At 35.4% G+C, this 20,913-nt stretch overlaps 1 protein-coding gene across 2 annotated transcripts; it reads right to left on the reverse strand.

Annotated features, from left to right (window-relative positions):
* Positions 1-92: 92 nt before the first annotated feature.
* On the reverse strand, positions 93-19,121 carry LOC135141733 (transcriptional coactivator YAP1-A-like). Of its 2 annotated transcripts, XM_064073098.1 has the most exons (5): positions 18,082-19,121; positions 4,811-4,935; positions 3,727-3,858; positions 3,396-3,668; positions 93-1,880 (listed from the first exon to the last, which is right to left on the reverse strand). In XM_064073098.1, the coding sequence occupies exons 1-5, from the start codon at positions 18,558-18,560 to the stop codon at positions 1,618-1,620; spliced, it is 1,272 nt and encodes a 423-aa protein (XP_063929168.1). In that variant the 5' UTR covers positions 18,561-19,121; the 3' UTR covers positions 93-1,617. The 2 variants fall into 2 exon arrangements, with proteins under 2 accessions (XP_063929168.1, XP_063929169.1); XM_064073099.1 differs by lacking the exon at positions 3,727-3,858 and having other exon boundaries at positions 18,082-19,117.
* Between the last annotated feature and the right edge of the window lie 1,792 nt (positions 19,122-20,913).

The following is a 20,913-nucleotide window of genomic DNA, read 5'->3' on the forward strand; positions in this document are numbered from 1 at the left end:
AGTCTTTATTATACCTTACCGTAAAACGCAGTTTGACAGCGACGGGTTTGTGTGTGTTTCTTGGAAGGAAAAGGAGAATGATAAGAGCGAGAAATGTTTCCAATATATATTTACAATTATAGTCTAGTACAAGTAATTTCACAATAAAACAAATACATGGTCAATCTCAGAGTACACAATGAAAACAATTGCTCTTATTGATAAGCCTTCAAGTTTACTCTTTAAATGTTAATAGCTGCAAAACTGTGGGTAAGACTTGAACATCCTATTGCATTGAGTATTGCTTAACTTATTGGTCCAAGACCTACGTATGTACTCTACGTAATTAAAATAATGGCGTTTTGCAGCTATTAACATGCGTTTATTACCTACACATAAAAAGAACGTATTTAATAAAATTAGTGCCAATTCTAAATGGACATTTGAACAAGTTTTAAAAAAGCACCCTGTCAATGTGTGTAATGGAACCGACTTTTCTTTGATGCTGATTTTTATTGAATTTAAATCACAGCTCTAGATTCTGTTTTTACTGTACCAAACAACAAACTTTTGTGGTAAACTAAGATAAGTAAATTTCTTTAGATCACGTCACGTTAAGTGTAAAGACGATGAAGTTGATCAAATATGATACAATAAGCACTTAGTCTACACTACAGTAAATGTGAAAGGCACTGTTATATAAATGTTAGTGTAAAATGATGTACTTTAGAAATTGTAAAACTAAGACTACATGTAACAATTGTCAAATATATATATGTACATATACATTATACCAATTAAAGGCACAAAATGGAGGGATTAGTTTAGTGTGAGCATCATGTATGTATGTATCAAGTTAACGTAACCCATCTTCGATTACTGCAACAAGACTGTTCCTGAAAGGAGCAGGGGTGCAATATAAATACAGTTAACAATAAAATTAAATAGGTATACAGTCAAGTATTCCTATTAATCAATCAAAAATACAAATCAGAAATAGAATTTTTAAACATTCAATATTTTCAAACACGATTACATTATCACAACGTTAGATTTGGAACAAAGAGGTTAAAAAAGTTATACATGATATAAATTAAAATTGTTAAATAATTAACTCTAAAACACAACAATAAATAAATATGTAATCCAATTTTGATTTCAGTACTTGGCATTACTTTAAACATCCTTTATACTTTCTGACGAGATATTTTTTCAAGAAGCGGCAAATCCAAGTTCGTTTTATTCACCTAATCACTTGAAGACTACCGCATTCGCCGCTACTTGACAAAACATCCGATTAACTGCTCCATAAAAACTACAATTACTAACTTAAAAATACAAACTATAAAATACATATGTATGAAAAACATACCCAACAGTAATTGATTTGAGAATTACAAATGCGATAAATGTAAAATTAAAATGTACTTTAAAAATATAAGTTTTGATTATTATTGCCATTTAAAGCGTATTCAAATGGTATATATTGCAGAAAATTAGTCGACAGTCCTTGCGTCATCATAACTGTCAGTGCTGTCTTATTAACTTGGTAAATTTATATAAATATAAAAAATTTCATTGTTTCACATATAACTGAAAGATGCTGAGCTGAAGTAGGCTACTTAAGTAGGCACTTTATTACAACCAAATGAGCACATTATCAGGCTTTGTTGTAGGTGTATTTATTAAAGATGTTACGTCATCATCTAAAATGACAGTTGGGAATTCTTCCCCCAGTTGAAGCGAAGGCACTAAATCATCTGTACAGTCGATATTATCACTTAATGACGAAATGTCCGGGGTGTCCATTGTGTGACTTTCACTGCCTACCTCCATATTGTCATCCATATTTGCTAAGAAGTCCTCTGGCGTGTGAGGCATCGAGTATGTCGTTCCCAAACCTACCATCAAAATACGAAAAATAAATACTTTATCTTAATTACCGTCCTCGTTTGACTTTCGCGATTAAAGCAAATTCGATTAAAAAATATATTGTGTAAGCCGAGTTAAATTCAAAGTCCTATTTTCTTCCTTTCTTTTTTTCCTTTTAATTTGATTATTACTAAACGATGCAGATAACGTCTATATTTGCTTGTTGTCTGGTCACTTCAAAGTCAACCGTTTTCAGAGTACCTGGCTTTCAATGACAATGCTGACCACCACAACCTTGGTTTGGTCAACGCCACAATGACATATAACAAGTAATATTTTTTTAAAAACACGAAGTACACAAACCCTTAAATGGACAAAGTTAAGTTGCGTGACAAAGAAATTCCAAGAAATAAAATATCGATTAGTTGTACTACCCTTGAGCAAACTTTGTCCAAACAAAGAAGTGCAACTAAAATTATTTTAACATTCCTAAATTTAAATCTTATTACTGACTATAAAGTCAGTGTTGACAGATCAATAGAAAGTAGATAATGACTGCCTTGTCGTTTCTGACACGTCAATTAAGCAAAAAGTTACACTTTAAAAATCTCATTACGTCTAACGACAAACTGCAGTAGTTAAAATCTCGTTAAACAATGAAAAAGTTTGTTTCATTTACCTTGGAATATTGGTAGTAAATACTACAAAGGAAAATTTCATTAAACTTTTTTTTACACTATGGCAGCACGGAATTGGAATCAAATTCTATTTTATGGGCTACATCGCTAAATAATGGCAATATCAACACGTGGTAACAACCACTTTTAATAGCATATTGAAACGATATAACAATGGTATCAAATTTTATGACGGTAAACAGGTTACAATTTTTTCTCTTAAACATTTCCATCGCCGTGTGTGCAAAATCGAATTTTGAAAAAGAAAGCCATTTAATTAAAAAATCTGACCGACTTCATTTGACATTGAAAATTTTCAAGCGGCAACTGTCATACCGCTTTTGATTATATTATATATCTTAATAAGCGAGATATTGCTCCTAAAATAAAATCGCGGAGACCCACAGTGCACTTGAAAATAGGTACAATTGAAGCATCGTGTGGTTGACCTTGAAAACTTGCCCAACTTGACTTGTTATAATTCTTTAATTGAAAAAAAAATCGTCCGTCAAAGTATCGGCGGCATGTCAACTTCGCAAAGCATAATCATCCGCCATTACAAATTTTATACCAAAACCAGCCTTCTTGTCAACAAATTAGCCGGTAATTGAAAATACTCGGAATTTTTACATTTTAATCTTGTGACAAGGTAGGAGGAATCAACAAGTGCATTAACATTTACGATCCAACGCAACAACTTTTCTCGATCTGACGAAATTTTAGACGTGTAATTTAAAAGTGGTTGAACTTGTGAACTTTATTTATCAAATTTTCACACAAAGATCGAGAATGTGTAATGAAAACGAGCCGAGTCGTAATCGCCCTGACGACTTCCCTTGACTGTATAGTGGGTGGAAACGAACTTACCTAAACCACTGTCCGCCGATTCTTGCCGCGAATGGTCATTCAAACTGGTTAAAAAAGGATCCAACGCTACGTCACTCGAACTACCCCTCATCATCAATTCCTGCTGCATTCTGATTTCTTGTTGCCGTAATTTCAGTCTGTCACGTTCAAACTGCAACAGTTGTAGTCGAAACTGTTGTTGTTTGGCAGGAGACGATTGCGATAAAGAACCTGTATGCCATGACTGTCCAGCTACCGATCCAGTGCCAGGTGATCTCTGTTGTAAATGTGTCGCTGTAAACAAGACCGCTTATCAAAACCAAAATTTCGAAAACGTCACGGCTTAACTTACGAATTCGAGGGTCAAACCACGAAGTAGTACGTGTTTGATGATTTATGAAGTAAATCTCTCCTTCAGGAGTTTGTGCCTGCTCCCAACCTTCAGGCAAAGGGCCTAAATCTACGTCTGCATTCACTTTGGCAGCTAGAGAAAATAATTTCCTCAGGTAACTTTAATTTCCGATAGTGAAGGATCAGGCGTCAGTTATCCGATACAGTTCAGAATTTTGACAAGGCTACTTTAACTTGGGGAACAAGGAAAGAATCAACTTAACCTTGAATTTAAGTAAGTAACGTACAACCATACGCAGGTCAACGTTACTTTGAGTTAACCACACCCACAACCGCTTCAAATTGTACAAGTATTGTTTACACTTAAATCATCAAATTTGACTCTTATACAAATGTCAAATTCATTACAGTAATGGCGCGAAAGTGAGGCGTGGTTAATCTCTGTGGTACGAAAGTAATACAAGTATAAACGCTGTGTTTGAATAAATTTGACCAATCCAACCCTCTCTCTACAGTATGCGCATTATTAAATTATATCATAGTTTTGTCAATTTAACCAAACCCCAAATCTTATGTTGGTCAGTAATCCGATTGGACGATGCGTAATAACCTAATAACATACCTAGGTATATATCGGTAACGTCACTCAGAAATTTCTGAATTAAAAAAAACCTTTACTATTCTTGTTTACGAAATTAAAACTAGAATGTTAGTATTAAATTTTACGATAATTCCCCATTCAAAATGTAATAAAAGTGAGTACATTTTGTTATTTCTCGTTGTTGGTGTTTCAGTCACGTTTCGTGAATATTATTGATTTTGTCGTCATAATATGGGTTTTTGAGTTTTTATTTAAAAATTCATCAGTATATGAATCCGGTTAAGAATTATACACCGACCATGGCTTCAATTGTTAGTGTCCACCAATATTCAAGCGCGGGAAATACGAAAATTGCAAAAACTGTAGAATACAAGTATCTGGTCAAATTTTTCAATTCATTGCGTCTTCAAAAAATTTTGAACTGCAATTAACATCATCAAATTGTACCAAAACAGTGAATTACTGGTTAAAAAAATGGACTTACGGGTCGAAGTATTTGAAGCTTGTTGGTGTGAAGTCAGCAGTTCTGCACTTTGGTGTTGTTGGGCGGCAGCTTGGGCAGCTAACGATTTTCGCGGGTCTTCCCACGTTGTAGTTCTCGTTATGTGACTGTAAAAAAAATGGAATAACATTTAAATCGTTCACTAATAGTTTCGACATTCAGTAAATATTTGGCCCCGCCCTAAGCATCTATCCCAGATACATCCCCTTCACATTTGCGGTCACGATTACGTCATGACGCCTTCTTTGTTAAACTTTATAAAATCGCGTTCCGTTGCAGTCGCATTTTGGCAAAATCCAAATTATGGCGCGTTTTATGGATTATAATGAAATCATTATGCAACATGGCGTCGTACTTTCGCAGAGGTCTAGAAACCGAACAAATAAAAATATTTAATGCAACATCAAGTTTTATTTACTTTTAGTTTTATTTCCGTTAAGTTCGTTAACGAATTTTATCGCTGGTACCACATGGTTTCCATAAAACAGGCGTTTACCTTAAATCATTAATTATTTTAAAATTATTACCGCGCAATCAAGTAAAAGTGAAGGCTTGTGGGGATTTGTAAATTATGTAAATCAATAACAATTAAAACATACTCAGCGTGACCACAAATGGCTAGTACAGTTGGTACTAATCGCAAAAGTAGAACTGGAACCAAAATGTCAAAATTGAATCTATTTCTGACGAAAGTGAATCATAACGAAATTAGAAAAACCTCATTTACGACTATGGGATGTATTATCATAATTTGCTAGACTTGGGGTTAGCCGAAACCTCAAGTTTGTGGTTGGGTAGAAAACTCGCTACGTCAGCGAGTCGTTTAAACAAAACAAATTACATGTTTTGATTTGAACTTATTAGGTAACAATTTAAAGATTACAATAACGTATCATCCAGCAAGAAATTTGAGGTTGTGGTACGTTCGCGAAACAAGTGAGGTTAAGTTGCGCAATTTAAGTACTTCATCGTTGTTTAACTCCACACAAAAATGACGCAGTTTTTCAAACATTTTGATGTTGCAAATGATGACGTTTATATTACAAGTAGGGTAGATAATCTCCTTTTATAAAAACAATGATACAATCTTTATTCTTATTGATAAGACAGTTAAATAAACACTTGATTATCACCGTTTCAAGGAAAGATTAAAACTTACATAGATATGAAATCTTAACAAAGGTAATAAATCTATAAAAGAAGAACAAACACCTTACGTCACGTTTGGTTTATCTAGCGGGAGAAAAACGTTTCATACATTGAATAATTGTATCTTGATCTGAGGTAATTCCCATAGACTCAACCGCACAACAATGGCCACGGTTTTCCATTTTGTTTGTTTGCATGCAAATTATTACTTAGGTCGCGAATGACATAATCACACGAATTTGTTTGATACGGCTAACAATGACTTTAAATTCATCTGGTCATGTTAATGAAATTCTACTATATGTAATTGTGTACAGTCTATAGTAAAATTGTCTGCGTCCACTTGTCATTTTATTACGAACGAATTTAATGTAGTACACCAAAATAAAAAAATCCTCAAGGCAATCATAAATTACGTACAACGTATGAAAAGCGTTATTTTTAACCTTATCAATGAAGCTCATAGGCGCTAGTGTCACAAAAGTCATCACGGCGCCGAAAATAGACGTAACATTAAATGCATTTTTGCCAACTGTGTCTACACGAAATTATCTTAGTCATCGCGATTTTTTGTTATTAAACTGAATCGATGTGCAAATGCTTGAATTACAGTTCTCTGTAAACACGATTTTGGCTCTCGAACTTGAACGAGTTCTCGTTTCATTAATAAGAAAAAGATCGGTTATCAGTTTACAAAGCAAATATTGTGTTTCTTAGATCCCATCGCTTCGAGATTATTTTTATTTTTTATTTTTTCCTACTAGGTCACACTTTATACTTTCCTAACAGTTCTCGATAGCGCGGTTAAAAAGTGGAGATCGTAGTCTAGATAACCGCGGCAATTAACGAATGCCAAAACCTATCAAATAAACTTGAACCCAAGGTATTAATATATACGAAAATAAAAACTCCAATACTTTGCTACTATTTCTGGAGTCATTCTTCTCGAAATCAATGAACAGGGTATTTAAGTACCTCATAAAAACGGTTGAGAAAGTTTCTTGAAACGTATTTTCTACAAATCATTTGCCAAATATTCTTGGAAGACAGAATGAATGGCACTGAGTCATTGAAAAAGTAGAAATCTACCTGTTTTCAATGATACACCATCGATGTATCGACCTTTAAAGGCCAAGCGAAACGACCAACAGGAAGTGACACGTGGTGGCAAATCTGTTCAAGTAAAAACTAAAATATAAATAGTTTTACGAATGGTAAATTGTTCGAAATATGATGCCGTGCCAATTAAATATACGGCTTGGGAAACAATTTGTCATTTCTAGCCTTTAACTGTAAAATGTCATTAAAAGGATATGCTCGTTACACACTTAATAAACACGCTAAAAACGAATCACTACACTACATTTTGTCAATAAAAAACGTCAATAATTAATATTGCAAAACCCATTCCAATTCAAAGCGTTTGGGTGTCAAATTCTAGCATCGAATAACTTTCAACTTACTCACGATTTTTCTTACTCATCAATGCCTCTCGATGAGTGCTACCTATAGTCACAAAATCAAACAATCGAAGTCATATTCAATTCCAAACGTCACTTTATGACAGTCAACACAAATCTGATTGGTCGTAATTCATTTTTAATAGCAGCAAAATTTCTCTGAAACATCCTCCACTGTGATTTACTCTTTTCAGTAATTATTTTTAAGTCTGAAGCGGAATACACTTGAATGAAGGTTACAAACGTAAGATAAACGTTTTTCCCATGTGCTCACCTTGGAGTTTCTTTTTCGATATATAGGGTGTGGACCGGAATTAAGTGGCGACTTTTTCCAGAAAATCCCACAAGCTTACTTGACAGAAAACTAAAATTTAGTAAGGTTACTGCCGCATTTGTTTACCCAAATTTAAACGACAGTTTAACGTTTATGGATCACTTTCCAGGCTACTACAGTTTTAAGAAGGTGCAAATGGCAAAAACTTACATGTTTATACTAGAACTTTACGAAAAAACTTTAACTTTTTATGAGCAAAACAAATGTACTGAGACTTTTTTGGTTATTTTTTCGGAGAACATCCTGTTACAACTTCTATACTTTATTGTTGCACATCCTGTGTAAAGTAGAAACAGCAACTGCAATGGTGTTATGCAAACATACATTTCCTTTACTTACTCTTTTGTATTTTTCACGATATTTTCTTTTTGTTCGTCCTCTTCCATGCACTTAATGTATACGTCCTTGGTTATATTATAATATAACCTTATATTTAAAGGTTATGTCAAGTAACAATCGCCAATAATATTGTCATCACATTTTCTCCTTTTTTAATACTTGTCTTCTTGTGTCTAGAGTTTCGCCTGTACATCCGGCTATATTGATTTGGAATGGATTTTATAAATAAGTACTGTGGGAAGCATGTTTAAATAATCACACTACTCTAAATTAATGTAACCAACTCTGTCGTTCAATAGTTTTTCCAAACGCCAATTTCAAAAGTGTTACTATTTACATTGTGATGATACTGAATGAACTACCTACACAAATTATTTTTACTACCTGTACGTGATTATAACTACTGTAATAGCTTTTTGTCTATCTGCCGGAAATGTATATAATTACTCTGAATTTTAAGTGTGCGTTAAAATTACCGTGAATATGGTAACACACTAACCACAACTTACGTAAAACTTAATATTTTCCGTCGTTTTTGAATTTCGCTGAAAACGTACGTTTTGTCAGATCTACCGATCATAATCTAAAGCAAGATTTATTTTTATCATTTTAGTCTCTACTTTACATCACTTTCACTGCATGAAGCAAGATGCACCTACGTTGGAGTTACCTTAACCACAATCCAGCAGTACTTAATATGTCGAATGAAAGCGATCAAAGCACAGAATAATGTAATTCTAATAGAACGATGATGTACCATAATTAAAGATTTCTTTTAGATTTGCATCGTCAAGCCCAACTGCGTGCGTATTCAAATGATCGTTCATAAATCAGGAAGAAAAATATATGCGCTACCTACCTATACGACATGACGAAATAACTGTAAATTGTTATTCTCATTAAGGAGCAAACTATTTATTTATTCCTGAATGCGATGACCTTAAAAAAAGTTATGAAGGAAGGATACGTGTATGTTTCGAGCGTTTACTTTCTAATAATAATTGATTGGGATAGACCTGCATTGCTTCACAGACAATGGAAAATATCAAGGAGTGTTTTTCTAAACATCTGGGTGTAATCTGATAATGGCATATAAAGGTCTATGCTGCACTGGTTTACTCTTACATATAAAGAATGTCAGTCGTTTATAAAAACTAAAAACTAGCATTTTTTGCACCATGTACATGCAAATCAAAAACCAGATTGTATCTAGTACATTCAGCAGGAATCAATGCGTCAGCCACCATTTAAGACCACCAATCAATTTTAATTTAAAGAAAACATAATATTATTAATCAAGACATACGCTCCAACAATGAAGTTTGAACTTTGCAATTGCCACCACTTTAAAACTACACCGAGTGTGTATAAATGTCAAAATATAGAACTGCTTCAAATTGCACGACTTTCTTTAGCGGTTTCCCACAGCGTTGCGACGCACACATAAAAATCAAACACAAGAAAGTCTCTCTATTCCGAAATTATGAAAACTGGCGACATTGCCTTCTGACGGGTGCATTTGGGTACAGACGATTATGGCTATAAACATTGTAAGAGACTTCGAAGATTTATGACGTGTTTGGGTAGGTTGTCTGTAGGAATTAGAGGTTCTGTGAATGAGGTTGTAAATTATTAGTAGCATAATCCTAACAGGTTCATGGAGACGTCAAAATAAATCCATCAGAAGTGATTTCGCTAATGTTCACTCTTTCAGAACCGGAACTATAATCCCCCGTTAGAAACACGTTTTTGTTCGGCGTTATTGTTTGATTAAAAGTACCTAAACCAAAGCATATTCTAATTTTTTTAACAATCTAAAACACAGCTTCTTTTACCTCAGCATTATTAGTACACTTATAGCCATTTAGGCCACGTAACCCTAACGTAATTTATTAAAATTGGACACAAGATGGCTGCATTTCTTGATATTTTGACATTCTAATAAGAGTCCGATGGGTTTGTGTAATGTTATAGCTATAATATTTGGAAAACACAATAAAAACACATTTAAGTACAAGTCCGAAACCAAATTCACTCTTTTAACCAGAGCTAATTCGGCAGTACAACAGTACGAGCATTTTTTCGCATGACGCAACTAATTTAATATTGAATTATCCAGCATAAACGTAAAAGTTAACGTTACGTAACACTGTCTACTAACAAAACACATTTTCTGCGTGAAGATTGGATTTGTCGACGATAAGAAAAAGTTTGCTTGAAGTACGTGCATATTATTATTAGAAAGAAATCGATCATCAAGCTCCAGATAATTCTAATCTTATCTGGAGACGACTCGATAAATTAGGTTCACGGTGAAACTCGCGAACAATATTTGCTAGTTTTCAAACAATCCCTCATTACATTCATTATGGAAGCCCTCGTCAATCTTGAGTCGCCGCCAATGGGTTTCCGAGATAAAAATACTAACTCACACTAAAAATAACACAATATAGCTACCACTTCAAGAAAAACAGACCATTTAATTTATCCGAAGAAGTAGACGGAGACTGCAGTGAAACAATGACATCAAACATGACACCATTTTGTTTCATTTAAAATAAATGTCTGTGGGAGCCGTTTTTGTTGATTAACTATTCGACTGATAGATACAGTACGTTCAATAATATATTTTAAATGTCAAGGACCTTCAATGGATGTTTGATGATAACACGACTCGTAAGTTCGCGAACAGAAAATGACGCACGAACCAGGAACACTAGAGAAATTGCAACCATGGGCGTTAGATGGTGTTCGGTCAATAGACTCGTCAACTTTTCAATAATGAAACTATTAGAAATTAATTTAATTTTTATCAGCGGAATGTATTATGTTTGTTGCGAAATAGGTGTGCACATGTGTTAGTTATACTACAATACATCTAAAGTGACTACGTTTCGTAACTAGTATTATGTTGGGTATAATACGGACTGTCTAGTTCTTACAAATTCATTGCTGTGTTGTAAAGTCCATATTTAATGCTTACCTACATAAAATATTTCCGACCATATTATTTATCGGGCTTGTCATTTAAATAAACATACTTAAATTTAAAAAATTGGTATCGGCTACTGTTGACGCCCACCTTTGCATGGTATGCATGCGGATTACATTATTTAAATATTTTAATGTAGTTCTTTGAAGTCGATGTCTTGGTACTTTTGTTATTATGTGTGGTACAAATGTGTGTATTGTGTTTATAAAAGGGCGTAACGAGAAGTTAAGATAATGTCGCGTGGAGTAGCTATCGCACGATTGTTGTATTGTCGGTGTATTTTTTTTTATACAAAATAATTATTAAATATTACAAATGTCAATCTGTCAACATTTAGTTCCACTATGACTCCACCACACGACGCCATTGTTTAATTAAACTCACCTTATAATCGCGAGATTGTATACCGTACGATGTAACAGAAAGAAAATAAATAGAGCATAATTATTACAAATAATAATTAGTGGCGATAATAAGTAAATAGATCTTAGTGATAAATAGGGCTAATTTCTTAATTAACTACTGCTTTGTTCCAGTTTTAAACTGTTGAGTTTTAATAAAGCAATATTTTATAATTACTTTCAGTAACTATACACATAAGTAGAAGAAAATACCACTATCATAGTTGAAACAACTGCCACAAATTAATCCAGCTGGTCGTGTATGATCACATAAACATGCTTAGAAAAGCGCACATTGTAACATCCATAGAAAAAAGCGTATTTTCGATTTTCGCGGTTTTAGTGCGATTTAACACTTGCGAATAACGGAAGCGTCAGCAAAAAAGACATTAATAGTAAATTTCCCGTCGTTAAAATTAAAAACTGTTCTATATTTAGAAAATTTACAACGATTCGGTTAATCTGAAATGATTCTAGTAATTATTATGAATGCGACTCGCCATCAAACTTATTCCTAGTGGGATATTTTTAAGCAAAAGGCCATGAATAAAAGGATGACACCTACAAATTAACCTTTAAACTATTCGCCAACTTAAAAAAATAGTGAGTCTGTTTGAAAAAATCGACAGTTAAATAATCCACGTGATGGCTCGCTTTAATCAACTTTGTGTAGGTATACACGTGTAGAAGCAATAAAACAAATAAATACGATGCTATAAGTGTAAATAAGTTCATTATTTTGCTGTGCATTCGGCAAAAGGTTCGACGTCCGACTTAGGCGCCTAGAATTTTAAAATCTAAAAATACACGTCTCGGCGACTAATTACATGTATGTGGAATAGAAGCCCTAACTGCCAAAATGTATTACATCCACCACAAGGATATTTTATCGAAAATGTTATCAAGATGCTAAACAACACCGTTTACTCCATTTTTACGACAATTTCATCTTCTTCATAACCATCGACCTTAATACAAACAAAACAACTGACTCATGTGCAGGACCGGACTACAGGCTTGCCAATATTCGCTCTCCTCGAACATCAATACTAATGTTTCACGTTAAAAGTGATAACCTGTCCAGATCTATTAATAGATTATTACAATTAGGATATAATGAGTCTCCGAATAGACGTTCTCGCGTCTGCTTCGTCCGTCAAACAAAAACGGCAGCAAAATGTAATTAAGAAACAAAAACACAGCCACGAGTTCTGGAGCCACGCTACGAAAACAACCGCCCGAGTCACGATTCTTGTTCTCGCACGTTACACATAAAATTTTAGAGTGACTTTAAACGATAAAAAATAAACTCGTGGCGCCAAGACACACAAAATTTTGTTTATTTTGAATGTAGCGCGGTTTGTATTTATTGACTTTCTGTATACCTGCATAACGTGAATCGAAACAATGAGTCACCAGCGGGTACATGAAAATTTTATCAGGGTTCTGCAACGCAGCGCGTTATAACATATCTGAAAAATATAATATTGCAAAATTATGTAACGCGAACTGATGTTTGCGAACATTGCGGCAACAGCGACCAGATTTCCGTTGTATAACTATGCTGCTTTATCAAGAGTTCTTGTATTTTCAAAGGACTTTCTATTACACTTCCCAGACAAACACAATCGGTTTTTGCTACACGTGCGTGTTACAACATCTGCGTAGAGAGAAAAAGTTATTTTTGTTTTTGAAATGTTGGAAAGCGAAGGAAAATGTGGGGCTCGGAGTTGAGGTACGACATCTGAAGTTCGAATTCCAGGAAACCAAGACACGAGGTTAATACGAACTAGATTTGAACCATGATCTCGACTATATTTAGAACTTTATTGGGAATTTTACTTTATAACACATAATGTTTACAGTAAACTAAGTAGCATGCATATTGTTAGTACAACGTAGCCGAGTTTCGAAATTTCTTCAGAAAAGTGAACATGTCGGCCAAAAAACAACGAAATTCGATAAAATACAACAATCAAACCTTTCGATTTTCAAAAATCGACTCCCATTATATGCTAATCGCCCAGTGCATGATCAAACCTTGACAGCGTGATATAATTTTTGTTTTTAATAATTCCATTTTCAAACATGATTGTACAATCGTGTTGAGATTTTCTACGAAATATGAAATTCGCTCACTCGACTTACTTCGACAAACCTTCCATTGTGAACGATAACAAAAACACTCATTCATCTTCGGTTTCACCGGAAGTGATATCATCTTTAATTTTTAAACACATATTTTCAGGAGCATTTTGTTTCCATTCATGCAACTGAAATTAACCTTCTACAAATACCAAATCGCCAAGAGTTGCATAAATGTCAGACGTTGACTAATTTGGTCATTTTTACGCTGCGATAACGCATTATCAATTAAAACCGTCATTTCTCATGGCAATTTATAATTAAAAACGAGACGAACACAATACGAGTACACAAAGATCGTCATACACTTTGCTATCGTAGATAAACTGATAAAAAAGCGCTTCCGCTCGGTTTGAACTCGCGACCTTTAGGTGTTACCCTAAAGGCCCTCGGCTTGTTTGAACGAAGAAAAACTGCAAAAATATTTACTTTAGCGACGTTCGTAATAGTGTTTGACTTTTAGTATCATGAAAACTGTAACTCAATTGACGTTTTTGACATTCAGTTGAAAGTAAAACTTAACAATATTGAAATAACACTTACTGCAAATATTTGCATTTTTTGATAATGTTCAAATAGCTGTAGTTTGCAGAAGAACGAAAATGGCATGTCTAGTAACCGCAGACAAGATGACCTTCGCTTTCGTTTAGCATAAATCAAAAAGATATTCCTACCAACTATCGCTCGGTTCTGGCTCACCTGTGTTACAAGTAGATATCTCTAATATCATTAACCTTACATACCGACATAGGTGTCTACTGTTAAAATTCATTTTTCAAAGTTTAAGAGGAAGCATTAAAGTTGTCTGCATCGCACTTGTTACTGTTACATATCCGGCTCGAAAGGGCAAATAATACCGAAATTAAAACATTACGATAACTGAACACTTGTAATGGTTTGATAACACACGGAATATTTACTACGGAGCACAAAGATGGCTTCCCTGTGTAAACCGTTAAGATGTAAAACCATTACGATTCAAATTTAAATAAAGAACTGTTAACTGCCATTTTATTAAACTATTTTGTATGCAGATGAAACCGTAATGAGATAAATTGTCTGATGCTGGTGGACAATAAAATCTAAAATTTAATCATTTTACGACCCCCATGTTTCTCCGTACGTACTAAAAAAGGATCATCAATACGAAGTTTAAATGGTTTTTGATGCGAATGAACTCAGGTAATTTTGTCATGTTTAGACTCGTCTTTATTGCTATTTCAAAATTATATCGAAGTAAGTGCGGCGCCATGCAAATACAAAAATAAAGCTTTCCACCCTACATTTCACAATGATTTAATATACTGCTCTATAAATAGTCAACTTTCTAATAATGTCACAACAGGCTATTTATGTGGAATAATTGGACTATATTAAACATATGATAAGAATGATACTAGTTTTAATAGAGGTTGTTCGTGAGAACCGTTACGAATATATGGAGTTTTAAACAAAGAAGAGTTGGATTTCAGAAAAGAATGATAATCGCAAGATATGTTGCATCTATAATGTTACAGCCACGAACTTATATCTATTCTTGCTCTATAAACATCACCCCGTCACGTGTTATTGTTATTATTATTTCTATATGTCACATGTTGTTATTGTTGTGATTTCTGCGTTAAACTTTGGTTCCAATGATTATACAGCTTTATCACTCGCCATATTATAGGTAGATATTGATCCACACATTCCGTAAGCAAATATCAAAACAAAAACCATTTAATACTTGATTTCTGCGCAAAAACTGCATACAAATGTTGTTTAATTTACAAATACAAATACATATATCAAACATGTTGGATTCTTAGTAGGCTGTTACTTCCGGTTTGCTTCATGCGATAACTGTCACTTTTAACTGTTAAACCATATTAGATACCACAAAAACTCATCATTTGCGTCTACGAAGTTACAATTACACAACTTTAAGCATCCGCACAAATTCCAAAAATAGTAAAATAATGTACGTGATCTCATAAAAACAATATTTGTCTTAAAAACTGTATTTTAATTTGGTAAGAATGTAATAAAGATAGGTGTGCATCTATGAAACTTGAGATAAGCTATTACAAACATTACATTTCCTCTAAAAAGCAAACAACTGTGCATTTACATATGGGCATGTAAGACAAAAACAAGACAAAAAATCGTTCCACCTTCTCTTCCAATTTCAAGTCTGTTAAATTAAACAAAAACATACACAGAAATAAATTCACAGACTAAACCTCTCGCACTTTTTCGCTGCCAGCAAAAACAAGAACTACAGGCTTGCTTAGTTTACAATGAACGAGCGTTGTCCATGACGATACGTTCGCGAACTTGTTCTATTAACACAAAAATTATTCTCGGTGCACTATGATTCAGGTCATCCCTTGCAGATGTTTCTGAAGAGTTTTTGGGTTATTTTTAGAGGACGTGCGGTGTTGAATTTCAGTATTAATTATGGTCCACCTGTGTAGTTTTTCATTGAGGGCTATATTGTGGACCTGCGAAAACATAACCTTTTCGTTACCGTCCTGAATCGAGGTACGACGTTAGTTTTTATGAAAGAATTATACAGATGACACTTTATATAGATAATATTGCCTTACAACTCTCGTGATAACGATAATCACAAAATCAGACGCCATAAAAATATCTACTTAAAATTTTGGGTGCCGATTTTAGTACAAATATGCTGTCGTCACGTATAACCGTGTATTTTATGGAACTGCACATGGTCTCAGCTTCTGATGATGATTCTTGATAACGTTATATTTCTTTTAGTAATAAAAAACTGCAAGTATTAATACTAAATGAGGTTCCTAATTGCTCGCATGCTGCAAAAGATCCACGAATAAAAAAAGTTATTATGCGGTTTCCAATTAAAATTTTATAGACGCATCTATTAAAATAAACACATACAACATTACAATTGTTGATAATTCCATAAAAAAAAATAAAAAGTGTTAATATCACACAATAACGGCTGCAGGTTATTCGAATAAAATTCCTCCCTCATAATTGGATGTCCTTGGTTGCTTTCCAAGAAATGTTTTCTACGGCAACTTTTTTCTTTGATCCGTGTTCTTACCTGCCGTAGAATAAAGGTCGGACCTTTTTAAAACCTATCTACGTACGCCCCGACTTTTATAAAAGTAAAATACACTTCCATTAAGAAACAAGGTGCCGAAAACAGGTAGACTAAAAATAACGAATTCGCCGTACCTTTTAAAGAAATAAAAATAAAGATAACGTGAGGTAAAACATCGTTTTTTTAATAAACGGTAATGTTGTCTGTTGTAATTTAGATCACTAGTAGTTCTAAATTCGTCGTAAATTTAGATAATGGACAGAAACCCATTCGTAATCAGTACTTTCGAAGGTGGTTTATGATTGTTTTGGAACTTTTGGAACTGATAATAATAATTTGTGTAATAGATTCAGCCAGTTGAGTGTCAGTTTTTTCAAAATTCTCTCGATTTCTTCTGACTTGAATCCCATTTCTAGTAGATCTTTGTCTTGGGGTGATGAAGAAAGTGTTGGTAGAATTAGAATTGATCGGGGTGTTATTGCAAGGTCTGTTTGCGGATCTTTGATGTTACAAAGAGATTTGCTTGGCCATAAATAAGTTTATTTACAGTGGTATAATGGTGGCGGGTTCTGTATTAGCGCATTATGAACTATTCCTGTGTTCGCTTTGTTAATGTAGAACTGGATCCTTGTTTCAACAATAGTCAAGGGTGTCAGACTCCGTGCATTCAATGTAAGGTTGTCGGTTTTTATGAGCCTTCACGTTAACAAAACAGGTTATTAAGTGCCTTGGAAGTAGTTTCTGATCGGGAAAGTACTTTAATTATCACCTCGTCTAGAATTTGGAAAGAAGAAGTAGATATATCCGATGGTCGGTCGATGAAATGATGTATTTATTCAGTATAGTTGGTGTTTCTGGTTTTCTCGTTTCTGTCAAAAACTGTAATAAGAAGTACTAGGCAGAGTCAGATCTAGTATGTGCGTTCGATACAGATCGGAATTTAAAACGATCGGTCGAACGTGGAACGGTCAGCTTAGGTATGTGATGGTCCGAAAGCGTTGTAAATTGATAGCTAATAATCGAACGGTTGTTGATATGCAAATAACACAAGGTAAAGCCGTTTCCTCGCTAGAAAGTGGTCGTAACAGGTACAAACGGTAATCGTTATGCAGATAGTTGTGAAAGCCAGCAAGGCAGCGAGCGAGCGAGCAGCGCTGAGTGCGACCTCCACGAAAGAGGGCGGGTTAACCGCGAGATCTAGTCTGTGTCGGTGGTCGTTGGTCTCGCCAGGTAGGTAGGTATATACACGAGAAGAAAGAGAAGAGGAACGCTGGCGGAGCGGACGGAATGGACAATGCACAACAGGTGTCGGAGATCCGGCTAGCGGCGCCGCGGCGTCCGCCCGAGTCCTAGTACTCACTTCAAGTAGTAGAGCTGGCCCTCGGGGGTGCGCGCCTGCTCCCAGCCGGTGGGCAGCGGGGTGTTGTCCTCGACCTTGGTGGCCACGTCGTAGGAGCGCTGCTTGATGTGGTGGTGCGTGGCGGCCTGCGCCTGACCCACGGCGTAGGTCTGCTGGAGGGAGGCCGGCGAGCTGTGCGCCCGGTGGTGGGCACTGGGCAGGGGCGCGGTGGAGGCGGCGGCGGCGGTCGTGCTGCCGCTGCCGCTCGCCGCCGAGCCGAAGGCCGAGTCGACCGAGTTCTCCCGCGAGTGGTTGATCGACTTGGAGCCCGTGGACGGCGGGTTGAAGAACGAGTCCGGGAGCTTCCGCATGCTCCAAGGCACCTGCAGCGGCCGTTTCGAGTCGGGCTTCAGCACGCTGTCGAACAGCGCCTGCAGGTCCGTCTCCGAGTCCTGGTCAACTCGCAACACCTGTTTGGCATCGTCCTGGTTTATTGCCATCTTCGGCACTCAGGACGGGTACACACCGCACCAGAACCGCACACACGCACTAACACTCGCTCTTCGCTCCACTACCGCCCGACCAACTTTCGATTCATCGACTCTCGGCTCTCGGCACTCAACTACCAGTCAACAAAGTTTCAGACATTAACCAATACACCGACCGACCAGTGGGTTCACACGGCTGCGCACCCCCCTTCCCTTGCAGAGGAAGATTAGAGAACGACACCGATTACCGATATCGCGATATCTACGTTGTGTTCCTTCGTTGTTGCACGGTTGCGTTGTTTTGCGTTGCGACTAACCGAGAACCTACTCGACGAACGCCGATTTTTGTGTACGACTGTCACTCAGTGTCTAGTTCTCATGGCTCACAAAAACGCTTAAACCACGATTTTCGACTCTTTGCTGCGCCTGCCTGAATTTGACAGACAGACAACTGACTGGAGTAGCTGGTTTTCCTACTTCGGAATTGCTCGGAATGCTCACCTCATACACCTGTCTTCCACTTAACCGCGCGCATTCTTAGTGCATTGTTTTAGCTGGTATCCGCTGAGGGCATCGCTATACAGACACACTTTACTCAAATTACTGATTCCATTAATACGCTTAATTCATTCAAACGCTTACTTAACGTACTAGCGCCACCTGTCTCCGCTTTACTCAACTCTTAAGTCACTGACTTCGTTTACTCAGCATCTATCCGAGCCACGTTGTTATGACCGTAATATACTTTACGACCAGAATATCGCCAACGACTACAAGTGTACGTACAAGTGTACAGATGAATCTTCAGCAATAACCACATTACAAAGTATAAACCATACGTCTGCGTTTCGTCATTTATTACTATTCTACATATACAAAAATACACATTCTTAATTTAAATTATTTATAACAAAAACCATACCAGTTGCAATTCATTAACTTTTGGTGACTAGGGTCCCTAAAAATCTTATTTACTTGACGCCTTCATTACTATCACGATGTAAATGGCGAGCCCTTGTTGTAAAATAAACATCGTTGTTTGTTTTAGTGTTGATTGTTTGATTTTGATTAAATGCAATCACAACTGGTTTCTTTGTTCACAGATTAAATTTATTGGCTTAAGACCCAATTTCAATTTACTTTGTGTTGCCGCAAACTAAATTTCCATACACCAAGACCAGTCATGTTTACAAATCACAGTGGAAAATTTGTTTTAGTTCAATAGGTGGAAACTGGACAGATAAATGACAATCAAATGTACACTGTTTCTTTATTAAAAAATATATACCTTTATGACACACATAGAATGTATAAGAAAATATATTTTGCAATGACAGTTAAGTAAGTCATATAAAGGAAGGCTTTAAGGTTGAATATCATAAAGTAGTCAAGACCAGAATTTTAATAAATCACATATTGTATATACAACAAGTGTTCTAGCAAATATTTTGTGGTGAAAAACGGATTTTTAACGTTTGACACTACACTGAAATTTTAAAAGGATACGTCTCTGATAGGGGATTCTACCTACCACTGGTGCAATTCCATTTAGGGTCTGTTTACACAGTTATGACCATCTATAATTTTACATGGCCATAAAATTTTAGTCATTTCAAAAATGACATTCGAGTTGTACATTTCTGTCGTTCTTTTCGTAAAGACATCTACAGTTTTCAAAAAGGTGTTCAAGGGAGTTCCTTATATTCTCGTTAAGATAAATTGTACCTAACATTTCATTTTGTTACATTGCTAATTGTTACTTTTTTAAGAGACACATCGATATATTGGAAGAGTAGATGCACTAGTAAAATACAGGGTGTTGCATTTAAAAAAACTAAAATATCGATATCTGAAAATTGTAACGTTTTAATTTTTTTTATAAACACTGTTTATTATTATTTGATATATAAATAAAGTTAAGATTATTATTTTGTTAGCAAGTTATATAATTAACACAATACCGTTTAAATTATCTACTTAATATAAAGTTAACTAATAATAAATTTTTACACTGACGTCATCAGTTTTTGGACGAAAATTTTATCAAAAGACAAATATTCAAAAACCCATGGCTGCTTTTGATTGTGTTTTAAATCGGTTTTTACTTCCTGAGCGTAAGGTAAGGAAGTATTGTAATCGAGTCCATCGGCCAACTCCCTACTTTTATGTTTTCTCGACCTGTCATAACCCCAAGAGTTCGAAGACGTAGATCTCCCATTTCCGCCTGTCTGTCTGTTCGTCCGTCCGGATTTTTATTCGGCAGATAATCTCCGAAAATGCTGGACCAATTGTTGTCAAATTTTGTATGTATGTACATTAGAAATATCATGTAGATGGTAAAACGGTCACCCAAATTTGGATAATC

Source organism: Zophobas morio, unplaced genomic scaffold, assembly GCF_036711695.1.
Source record: "Zophobas morio isolate AGI-343-1 ecotype UQ-CSIRO unplaced genomic scaffold, CSIRO_AGI_Zmor_V1 ptg000044l, whole genome shotgun sequence".
Taxonomy (NCBI): Eukaryota; Metazoa; Arthropoda; class Insecta; order Coleoptera; family Tenebrionidae; genus Zophobas; species Zophobas morio.

What these genes read in the sequence shown, in the direction of transcription:
- LOC135141733 (XM_064073098.1), bottom strand. Translation starts at nt 18,560, where the DNA reads ATGGCAATAAACCAGGACGATGCCAAACAGGTGTTGCGAGTTGACCAG. An exon ending in GGCCAGCTCTACTACTTGAA is followed by an intron (nt 4,936 to 18,081) that starts GTGAGTACTAGG and finishes TTTTTTTTACAG; the next exon opens with TCACATAACGAGAACTACAA. An exon ending in ATCGGCGGACAGTGGTTTAG is followed by an intron (nt 1,881 to 3,395) that starts GTAAGTTCGTTT and finishes TTTTGATGGTAG; the next exon opens with GTTTGGGAACGACATACTCG.